The sequence below is a fragment of the Plecotus auritus genome (genome assembly GCF_963455305.1).
Source record: "Plecotus auritus genome assembly, chromosome: 6".
Classification (NCBI taxonomy): Eukaryota; Metazoa; Chordata; class Mammalia; order Chiroptera; family Vespertilionidae; genus Plecotus; species Plecotus auritus.
Genome location: NC_137773.1, coordinates 120,390,060 through 120,402,227, shown reverse-complemented (window position 1 = coordinate 120,402,227; position 12,168 = coordinate 120,390,060). Strand labels below are relative to the sequence as shown.

The 12,168-nt window shown below is 40.5% G+C and overlaps 1 protein-coding gene across 11 annotated transcripts in view; it reads left to right on the top strand.

The window, feature by feature from the left end:
- MITF (melanocyte inducing transcription factor) overlaps positions 1-12,168 on the top strand; it is a 250,293-nt gene that overhangs the window by 165,658 nt on the left and 72,467 nt on the right. For all 11 annotated transcript variants that reach the window (XM_080674671.1, XM_080674665.1, XM_080674674.1 and 8 more), the window contains exon 2: positions 4,238-4,487. In XM_080674671.1, the coding sequence (XP_080530797.1) occupies positions 4,238-4,487 (250 nt within the window). The remainder of the gene's footprint in view (positions 1-4,237; positions 4,488-12,168) is intronic.

The window sequence follows — 12,168 nt, the reverse complement described above, 5'->3', positions numbered from 1 at the left end:
TAGTACATTTTAGTTTTGCTGATCTTCTACCAGGTGAATAGATTATTTTGAGTAATGGCTACTTTTATTATGTACATGGTTTACTCATAAGCAGGGTTTCAACATTGTCCACTCTATGTGTGTCTGGTGGAGACAATGATAAAAGGGTTGGGTTGTTCTGGGATTCTGAAGACTCCGATCACTCGTGTGCTGGAGGCAGTCCCTGCGTTCCCATCGGATTGTCAATATCCTGTCTGTGATGGATCCAGTCCCCTTTTCTAGCCAATTGGTGACTTTGATCACTCAGGTCATTTTTTCATTTTCTGAAATTAGCAGCATATAGTCTGCCATTGAGAAAAATCATTATGGCTTTATTTAGCTTAGCGGGGGAAAGACTGAAAAAGAAATTTACCTGTAATTCCACTCTGACTCTGGCAACTTGGCAACTATGATCATCTCTAGGCATTCCCTGTAGTCATGTGTATTTGTGAGCATACACATGCTGTTCTTATTTTAAATTAAAATGTAAATACATTTTTGAATCCTACTTTTTAATGTGCTCTTATTACAGGTATTTTCCACTTTGCTCTGTAGTCTCTATTTTAAAAAATGCTACATTATCAAATTCATGTATCCATGTATTCTGATTTATTTTTTAAAACCTATTTTATGCTTAAATCTCTTAAATGGTTTTATTTTCCTCCCAATTTTGTTCAGGGATAATTGACACAAATTGTATATACCATGTTTGAGGTATATATCTACATGTATGTATTGTGAAATGGTTACAATCAAGCTACATAACACATCTGTCACCTCACATAGTTACCATTTTTTTTTTTGTAATGAGAAGAATCGTTCCCTACAGCCTCCACACTGTACCTCAGGTCCTCAGACCTTACTCATCTTGTAACAAAAACTTTGTGTCCTTTGGCCAGCATTTCCCTCCTAATTTACTTAACCGTTCTCAACAAATTTAGGTGCACAGAACCTTTAGCAACTTGAAAATAGCTTTGTAATGTCAGGTTTTCTACATTTTGAGTTATTTTCTTAGTAATGTTGCCCACGAATGAAATTTTGAATCAGATAGTATGAACAATTTCATAGCTTTTGATAAGACGTCGAGTAAGTTGTGTTCTTAAAAGACTGTAATGATACTTACCAGCAATGGTCCAGAGTGATGGTATCCTTATACTTCTTCATTGGTGCACATTTAAAAAATTGGATATACCTTGAATACTATTTTGCATCTGGCTTTTCTAAGTTTATTATATTTCGTCCCCCCAATACTTCCACTATTCACCTGACACCATACATACATGGTAATTACAATATTATTGACTGTATTCACTATGCTGTAGTTTATATCTCCTATTTTGTGACTATTTTATAACTACCAATTTGTTGTTCTTAATCCCTTCAACTTTTTAAAAAAATCTTTACTGGAGGATATGTTTTAAAAAATTTTTAATTGATTTTGAGAGAGAAATGAAGAGGGCGTGAGAGAGAAACATTGATGTGAGAAACATCGATCAGTTGCCTCTTGTACATGACCTGACTGGGGATTGACCGGGGATCAAACACTCAACCTGGGTATGTGCCCTAACCTGGAATCGAACCCACAACCCGTCAGTGCATGGGACGTTGCTCCAACCAACTGAGTCTCACCGGCCAGGGCAATCCCTTCTTTTTCACCCAGTCCCCCAAACCCCTTCCCTCTGGCAACCATTTGTTCTCTGTGTGTATGTGTCTGTTTCTGTTTTGTTCGTTCGTTTATTTTGTTCTTTAGATTCCACATATAAGTGAAATCACATGGTATTTGTGTTTCTCTGAATGACTTATTGGTCCATCTGTGCTATTGCAAATGGTAAAGTATATGGTTGTCTAACTCCTATTCTGTACACCTGAAACTAATACAAAATAATATTGAATGTAAACTGTGACTGAAAAATAAAATTTTAAGTTTTCAATAAAATAAAATATGTAACAAAAAATATCCCTTAAAAAGATAAATAAAAGTAAGTTGATTATACTGTGTAGTTTTTATTCAGAACAATACATATATTTCTCTACCATTTTAATGGCTGCGTAGTATTACATTATATGAACCTGCCACAGTTTAGGGAAACGGGTAAATAGGTAAACTGCCAGCTGGCTCTCTGTGATGGAGTTTTCTGGGAGTGTGGGCGGGGCAAGCATAGACATTTCTTCATCCTCACCTGCAGAGTCCGAAAGAATTCATGAGGGTGGTCAATGATTTATTTATTTATTTATTTATTTATTTATTTATTTTTTAAAATATATTTTATTGATTTTTTACAGAGAGGAAAGGAGAGGAATAGAGAGTTAGAAACATCAATGAGAGAGAAACATCGATTCAGCTGCCTCTTGCACACTCCCTACTGAGGATGTGCCCGCAACCAAGGTACATGCCCTTGACTGGAATCGAACCTGGGACCCTTGAGTCCTCAGGCCGACGCTCTATCCACTGAGCCAAACCGGTTAGGGCAGGGTGGTCAATGATTTAAAGGCTTTATTTTGTTGCTTTCTTAGAAAGTAAAGACAATACTGGGATTTATGCTCTAAAAAGCTGCTTCCCTTGAAGACTAACCCAGGAGTGAATCCTTTCTCAAATGTCACCTTTCTCCATTTCCGGATGCTAAGATTTTGCACTGTTTGTTCTGAACATAGCTTTTAGAAAAGCAGATTGCAAGAGGTAAAGAGCCTCTCAGACTCCATCCCAACCCAATACACTTCCCTTTGGCACCACTGAGGGTTTCTGGCTGCAGTTTTGTGTGTGAGAAAAATCCCTCTGTATTCAGTTTTAGCCCTTTAGGCAGCTTAAATCTAAACCTCATTCCTGTTGTTAGGTTTTTTAGTGAAAGTGGACAAAGGGATAGTCCTTTAAGTATGAAAAATAATCCCATGTTGTAAGACTGCTGTAAACATATCCCTCTGTTCCTACTGTATTTTAAAGTCATATATGTTTTCATGGACAATTAAGATGCAATAATAAAGTATGATTCATAAAAAATGGAAATAAAGAACAGTTAAATTTTCTAGGTAATAATAACAGCAACAGTGATTATTTATTGAGGCGATTATACATGGTATGGTGCTCATTGTACTAGGGCAGTGGTCGGCAAACTCATTAGTCAACAGAGCCAAATATCAACAGTACAACGATTGAAATTTCTTTTGAGAGCCAAATTTTTTAAACTTCTTCTAACGCCACTTCTTCAAAATAGACTTGCCCAGTCCGTGGTATTGTGGAAGAGCCACACTCAAGGGGCCAAAGAGCCGCATGTGGCTCACGAGCCGCAGTTTGCCGGCCACTGCACTAGGGGATTTATGTGAATTTATTATTTTATCTAATTCTCACAAAATTCTTCTGAGTTAGGGCTTTAAAATATAATGATGCAATGGAAATTTAAAAAACACACCTCCCACGTTCATAAATGGATAATCTGGCAACACCTATTGTCATCCCTCTATTTTGGACCTCTGCCGATGTCATAGAACTGGCAAGATAAGTGATTGAAAACCCTATTTAGGAAAATTAGGAAGTCATTTCTTCTTCACTGGTGACTAGTGTCTAAGCATTAGAAATAATTTTGGGAAGAGTCAGTCCCCTGCCAGGAGAAGTCAGCTTCCTGGGGAACTCACAGAGTGCGTTAGGAAAGGGCACGCCAGCGTGCATCAGAGGACACACACAGAGAAAACCAGGCAGAGGAGCTGGGTGTCAAGCCAGCTTCTGCCCCCTTTCCCAACGGCTGAGGTCAAGTTCAGTGTGAATATTTTCCTCCAAGTACTTTCATTAATGATTTTTACTTTCTTTATCTTAGAAAAATGACCCAATTGGCGAAATGCACCTTTCCTTTAAAGTACTCCATGTTAGTAAACATTTCAGACATCTTCGAGGAATTGCGACAACATGTAGTAGTTATTTGGTTAGATTTGGTTATAAAGAAGCAAATCAAGCAATTCACTTGTACATGTAGGAAACGGGTGCCATTGTGTGCATCGCTTCTCAGCCACATGATAAAATGCCTCAATGGAATCAAGATGACTTATTTTAATTCAACGCTAATGACTTCCTTGCTGTCACCGCAGGATTCTGTTATGTGGAGACTACTCTGCAACTTGATTACGTTTGCACAGCTTCATTTCATGGGGTATCATACAAGTTTTGATACCCCAAATGCAAATTAAAGGTCTCATTAGGGAACTAAAAGTGCATTTTTTGGTTTTCCCACAGCAGTTCCGAGGAGCATCCCGGGGCCTCCAAGCCTCCGCTAAGCTCCTCCAGCATGACATCACGCATCTTGCTACGCCAGCAGCTCATGCGTGAGCAGATGCAGGAGCAGGAGCGCAGGGAGCAGCAGCAGAGGCTGCAGGCGGCCCAGTTCATGCAGCAGCGAGTACCTGCGAGTCCGACGCCGGCCATCAACGTCAGTGTGCCCACCACCCTTCCCTCTGCCGCCCAGGTGCCCATGGAAGTCCTTAAGGTACGTGAGTGTTGCTCCTGTTGGTTAGACAAGCCCTCTGCCAAACCAGCATTTTCCATTTTCTCGGTGTTTTATTTGTCTGAATGTGTACTTGGTCCTAGCGACCTGTCTGAATCATGTCAGTCATCGCCAACCCCACCTATCCCTCCATGGCTTTGGATTGTAAGATAACTGCATGCTCTTGTCACCTTAGTGCAGACCTTGTTTAATGAGGAAGAGTGATGTTCCATGAGAAATCACAAGTAGGAATGGGTGTCTGCTGTAGCCATATCTTTCCATCTTCCTTTGGGAAACTTTAAAATGTAAAAGGAGCCTCTTTTAATACGTTGTATGCATTTTCCCCTAATACATTCCATGGCCCTTCTTTAAGTTTCTTCTTTCTGTAGTGAGTAATCTTGGCTATAGAGCCTGACTCTTTTAGAAGGTCTCTTCAGGTATAACCTGGAGGAGCTTCCTAGCTTTCACTGCCAGAGGGCATGACCCTGGACTGCAGGGAGTTGTCTCTGTGGGTCTTTGATTCCGTGCTGGAGTGGAAGCTTCGGAGCCTGTTAGCCTCATTCCATCAGAGCCACGCAGCTCTCTAATTACTGGTAAAATTGTAACATGTGAGCATAGACCTCCATCTCACACACGTGTCCTCCACATCGCATTTGGGAGAGACTCCCTAGTTTAAAGATAAACACCCCAACTCTTAAATATGACTGATGCAAGAAAAGTTCCCTTAAAAAAGTTTTAACCCATTCACCTAATTGATTCATTCTGAAGAGTCTCGAGGTTGCTATTCATTAAACAATGTGAACTTCACACATCGTTGACTCATTGCTGGTCTCTGCCTTCCTCTGTGCTCACAAAACCATCTCCCACTAGTTAAAGTTTACTGTTAAAGCAAGGAGTGGGAGGATGTGTTATAAATGGGAAGCAATATGTGATCCTTCCCAGGAAGTAGGACAGAGATTCTTTAAAAATAATTTAAAGTAAATTGTTTTTTTAATTGCAAAGACTTTTTAAAAATGTAATGATGAAATCATAAAACTCTTTAATGGGGGGAAAAAAACGATTAAAATTCTGTTAGAGCAAAAAAGACCCAAACAGTTTAGCATAAAAGTTTACTCTAATGTGATTGAAATTCAAGATATTGCCTCAATTAATAGATATATTATCCCACCCTCTGTCCCTCTAACTAAAGGCAAGGTTTTCTCTTGGGAAAAGGTTGTATATTAAGTCTTTGTGTTCTGTTTGAGTGAAGATTGGCAGTCAATAAGTTTTTATAGACTTAAGATTTATTTAAGACTTAAGTTGTCTACTGTTTACAGAAATCATAATTGTTTTATCTATACTTTAGATTATTTAAAGTTGTATGAATTAGTAAAAAATATGGAGAAATATGTCTATTTTATCCACTGTATATTAGTCAACTTCTTATATCTGAAGGTCAAATTTTAGAAGAGCTAACATGGGTTGTATTAGTAGTAATGTTCAATTCAAAGGTAATATTTGATATTATGTTAAAGTATATTAATTGAAATCAATATTCCTATTAATGATATATCCCATGGTGGGGAAGTTATCCAAATGCAAATGTGTTGAACCATTTCCATATCATCTTAAAAATGCACATTATTCCTAAATATTCTTATTACTTAAAATATGTTATTTTAAAAATGATTAATATTAAAATCTTTACTAGGTGGTTTGAATAATATATTTGTTTTCCTCATATGTTTCAGTTAACTGGTAATACTGGTTTGAGCTACAGTCCCCACTAGGTGTGCCAGGAAAATATCCAGAGTTAAAGCACAACTAAAGTGTTAGAACCAGGAGACTTCATCTAACTAAAAATGAGCAATTGGTGAATTTATATTTCATGTTGAATATATGTGATCTCTGCCATGCAATTTTACACTTCGGTTATGTAAAGTAGTGAAGTGTGTCATGTAAATGAATAACAAGAATTGTTGGCATAGCAATGATGATGGTTTGATAGCTATTTAGACAGATTTTAGTAACCTTAAGACCAAATAAAAATATATGATTTCATATGACATTCTAAGAAATTCAAATAACAGTTTTAAGGAGAGTATCATATTAGTGATTGCTTCAGATACTTAATGACATGGTACTTTATAAAAATTATTTACATATTTTTAAAAGTGTTATGTATAAAATATTATGAAATATTTGTTATAGAAAGGTGAGATAAATGTACTTTTTTCTTTTCCCATTTAAATCATAAGCATAGTTTTATAAAGTAAATGGCTAATAGCAAAAACAGTTAATGTGCTTAATCTTTGACCATTTTTCAGTGAATGTATGTATTCAAGGAATGAGTAATATCAAGTTGACCAATTGAGTGCATTATGATACAGATTATATCGAAGGTGTGTTTTCTAAGTGTAGCCTGAGGAAACTCTTCATTTGATTTTTAAGGAGTTAAATTGCCCGTGCGGAACCCCTGCTTCCCATGGAGGCAGAGGCACCTGTGCTGCAGGGAGAGCCGTGGGGAAATCTCCGGTCCCCTGGTTTGCGAGAACGTGATAGAGGATCACACACACAAGGTCATCTTGCTGACATGGATAGGCTGTCAGTGGGCTGAGTAACTGATTTCAAAAGCTAAATGGGTATTTTCAGGTTAATCCCTCCCCCCCTTTTTTGGGGCAGTTATGCTTAAAATATATGAAACTTTATAAAGTGTGTTTAAAAATTGTTCACAGCATCTGGCAAACTAGGTCTAGTCCTTGGAATTCGTATTAGAGGTTGGAAATTTGCATTACTTATCCTCCCGCGGTCGTCATTTAGTCTGTAAATTTGTGAAGGTTTGCAGGATCAGCCTTGAGTTTCCCTGTTGATTTAATTAATTTGTGCCTTTATTCCTATTATTGATTTTCATGTTGGGTGACATGGAATGTTAGATGCATTGCTATGTATTTAAGTACTAGAGATATCCTCTGGGTTTGAACAGCCCTGCTCAATTGGATATTGTAATTAAGGTTGCTTCATCATAAATTAACCAATGTAGTGCATAATATGTTTTTTTTGCAGTGGTGAACACACCTTGTATTTTAAATTATGAATTATCAAAAAGGAACATTAAGACCATTAATGGAAACAGTTTCTTCTACAGGTGGGTTTTGTTGACATAGGAATCATACAAACCTGAGGTTTGAAGTTTGATGTACCTTCTCTCAGAGGAAAGCAGAGCACCCAGGCATAGGCCTTGGGACACGCCAGGTGTCATAGCTAGAGCAGCATTGCGCCCAGCCCCCGGGCCGTTGTCCGCACACGCACCAAGCACGTGTTTTCACTGTCCTGTCTGCCTAACATGACTACCGCAGCACCGATTGCTCGGATCCCACTCCTAGCTCCTCTCCCCACTCCGGCCCGCAGCAGGGCTCTGACAGCTTATAGCTTGAGAATATTAGTTTATACTTTGAAAACATTCCTCTTTTTAGAGCTTTGTAGGGAATTTTCAAGGATTTCTACGCCTCTCCCTTCCTTACTTTGCTTTGGAATTTAAAACTTTAAAGGAAGATGTTCTCTCTGGAATAGATCGTGCATTGACGTTTTCTGCTCTGCTTAGGAGAAAGGTTATAGGAATTTAAAACAAAACAAAAAAGACTTTTTGTAACATTAGGATATTTTAAGTAGTTTGGAAGAGTTTATTTATTTTAAAATGTTCCTTGTTTGCAGATCATCTCAGGCGGTGTAAGGGACCGGGCAGCTTGCTGCGGGTTAGAGGCGCTGCTGCTGTTCCTTAAACACAGACACACTTGCCAGGCCCACTCGGTACTCATTTGCTCTGGTATTTATGTGGTAGGCGCCCGTTGGGATAGTTATTCTAGGGAAGTCCTCCTACCTTGTCTCCCTGTTCTACACCCAGCATCCCGAGCTTTTGCTAACGAAGGCAAGGGCAGGTGACTGAATTGCTGGCCTTTCTTTACAACTTAAGAAATCTACCTGGTATAGAATGTCTTAGGTGTTGCTTATTTCTTGGGTATAATAAAGACCCTTGAAGGGCTGTGTGGAGTTACAGAAGGGTGGTGGTGGGTCACCGATTTAGCAGGAAGGATACTCCCACAGCTCACTGTGCATTTAGGTTTTGTTCCCGGTTTATATAGCCAGGTGCAGAACTGCTGGCATCATAAGAAGCAGGCACCAGCACTCGCTTTTCACATCAGCTTGCCTCAGCCCCCTCAGTTAGGGGAATCTGTCGCTAGAGGCCCTGTCCCCATAAGAAAGGACATCTGAGCGTTCTTCCGTGGCTGTCATGTACTTCCGTCACCAGTGTGCGCCACAGGAGCATTCTGTGAGCCTGATTTCAGGACTGTTTCTAAACTTCAGTGTCCTTTTGTTTTTGGATCAAACTCTGTATGTGTAAGGCATCCTTCTTCATAGGGACAAAGGGACACCGTTTCCAGGTTTGCAGAGAGAAAGACCACATTTCCCTGCGGGAGTCTCCTAGTATCACTTTGATGTGTTCTTTCGTTTTAAAACTCATTTTTATTAACTAGGTACAGACTAGGTACAGATTTTCAGTGCAGAAGAAACAATGCCCAGGGGCCGTTCCCGGAGCTCCCAGCCCCTCCCTCATGGGCCTGGGGCTGCTGTTCAGGGAGGGTGCAGCCTTACTGCCTGGAGCTGTCCCCACCTGCCCTGAGGTGGGGAGAGGTCTGAAGAGACTTGGTGAGCAGTTCTGGTCAGGTTGACATAAACGCTTGCTCTTTGTTCACATTTGCAAATAGAACAAAAGAAATAGAATTTCTCTTTCTTGGTTGTCTCTGCTTTTGAGAATATGACTTCAGCCTCCATTCTTCCTTAGGCAGAATGGGTACTTCTTACTCTGGTCTGAAAGTAATTAGATTGTTTGGTGTCACAGGTGTGCCCCTTTTGCATGGGTCCCAGCTGGCGGGCAGTTGCCTCCCCTGCTTTGTGACCCTGTGGGTAAGGACGTGTAATTTCAGGGCTGACATAACAAGGTGCTCTTAGAGTTGTCATGCATTGGTGACATGAAGCAACACAGGCCAAGTAGTGCGGCAGTCTTAGTCATGCCTGTTGATTACTTTTGAGATGTTTTCTGTCTGCACTAGTACCTGGTGATGAGACACTGGCTGAAGAAAATCCACTTCACTTAGATGTTTAGGTCTGGTCCACTTGAAAGGGTAGACCCAGGCAGAGCAACTATCTAAAACAAGCGATTCCACCTTGACAAAGCTAAGCCTATGAATTAATTCACTTTTCTGAAAACACGGGGACATCTGTTCTAATCCCACATTCACTTGGTAATGTGGCACTAAGTGGAAATGATTGCCCCCCCTCTGTGACCACAAGGACATGAGTATGTTGCCAGGCCCACTGTGCTGTGGATGCTGCTCCGCGAGCTTTGGGAGGCCCCTCGTGCAGTCAGCGTGCTGTGTCGCAGTCACTGAAGGCACCTTGGGTTTCTGGGAGGGTCACCGGCTCATCTCTTTCTCTGCTGGTGGAGGAGCCAGACTGATGGGCTCTCTCCCTCACTTGCACGTTTCTTATGATGATCCCATGCTACTGGAGCCAGTTTAGCATCTAAGGAGAATATCAGGGGCTGAAGCTTAGGAGTGGCTCTGAATGGTGACTTCTTTCTCCGGAGACAAGGCCTGGAGAGCATGCCTCTGCAGCAGCGGTGATATTGCCCCAAAAGGGGTGGGGTGGGGGGCCGAAAATTACTTCTTGGAGGGCAAAAAAGTCTTAGCTGTTTGAATGATTTTTTGCCCCATGATATATGTGCCTGTTGAGATTTCAGGGGATGGGGATGTGTGAGAGGCAATTAGGGAAAAAAGTATAAAAAGGCTCTTTGGGGTGGTGATTATGAAAGAAGCGGGGAGAAACATTCTGGCAGAGTATCAGCATCTGAACTCTCTTTGTGTTGTGTGTAGAGGACACTTATCAAGGCTCATAACTCCACGTTCTAAGTGGTCTGTGTCACCCTAGGTAGGAGAACTGTTGGCATGTCCAACATCCTGTGTCTCAGATGGGACCTGAGACAAAGGGGATAAGTAGCTCACCCAAAGTCGCTGAAGTAAGTGGGGCAGCGGGATTGGAACCCACTCGATTGAACACCAGACTCCTAACCATTGGTGGGAGTACCTGTCCCAGAGTGAGTGGCCTGAGAAACTCCAGAAGGGAGAGGCAGTCACCCACGTACATGGCAGCCTAGGGCATATTGCAAATGTTTATTATGGAGCTTCAGGCCATGCCTTAAAACGCTAATAGGAATTACTGGCATAAATGTGGTACTACCTAAAGCAGCCTGGAGGAAGGAAGGCGGTGACTGCCACGAGGTGAATTACTGGGTGAATTAGGTGGTAGGCTGACAGGTCATATCCCTCATCTTATTTATCCCTCCAGCAACCCTGTGGAATAGGTAGGAAAAAGCCTGTCTTCCAGATGGGGAAATAGGCGTAGAGATATTGTCCCTGGCTTCTGGTCACACTGTTAGGCTCCATATCCTACCCTAGTGACTTATGCCTCTCTGTCTTCTACAGAGTTCAAGGATGTGCCCTAAACATTTGCAAAGAATCACCGGTAACAGAACATGTTAGAGCAAAGTGGGAGCACAGAGAGAGACTACAGAGGGTCTCGCAGACTTAACAGAAAGGTGCATGACCTTAGGCATTTGGAATTGGTAAGATCCATCCACACTGAATAATGAACATGTCTCCATTAGTCTCCATCATATGCCTGACTAAAGATCTAGATGTGTTCTTGCCTTGACCATGATGGTAATTTATGGTTAGTTACAGTCATCATTATCGGTCAAAAAGCACTACAGTGCCCAGGCCTCGTGGCTCAGTTGGTTGGAGCATCGTCCCATACACTGAAAGATGGCAAGTTCCATTCCCAGTCAAGGCACATACCTAGGTTGCAGGTTTGATCCCTGTTTGTTTGTTTTTTTCTCTCTCTCTCCATCCCTCTCTCTCTGAAATCAATAAAAACATATTCTTAGGTGAGGATTAAAAAAAAAAAAAAAAAGCACTACAGTGAAAGTTTCTGAAACAACACCCAAAGATCATAACTCAAGGTCACTTACGTTCCAAAGGTCCTGGTGGCCCAGACTATCACAATTCATTATGCGTTACAGTTCTATATATTTTAATAAATTTGTTTTATTTTAAAGGATTTTTTAAATACTTAATTTGATAGACTCACACACATCTTTCAATATGAATTTTCTGCTGAAATTGTGGTTGCATTTGTAGTGTTTCTTCCACTGCCTCCCTGCAGTACTAGTGCTTTTGCTCTGTTTTAACACTTGAAACTGGAACTTTGGTTCTGGTTATTTTTCTATTTGCTTTAAAGTGAATAATGTCAGCTGTCATAAATCTTAAATTACTGTATGAAAAGGTCACCAAGTCTTATGAATGTTACCTACGTAATCCCAACAATTAAAGACCACTGACTTGACTACCTTCTATATTGGCACACGTAAACTAATTACTAAAACTCTGTGGCACACCAAAAAAATATATATTTTGCCAATCTGACAAAAAAAATAGGTATAATTTTGACTCATTCACACCAGACCGCTATTTTTGTGTTGGCTGTTGTCATTCTTTTTATTTGACAATCTCAGGGAAAAGAGGTCGGTGCCCCTGACTACACAGGTATTTCAGGTTTTAAACATTCTCGCGGCACATGGGTTGAAAATCAC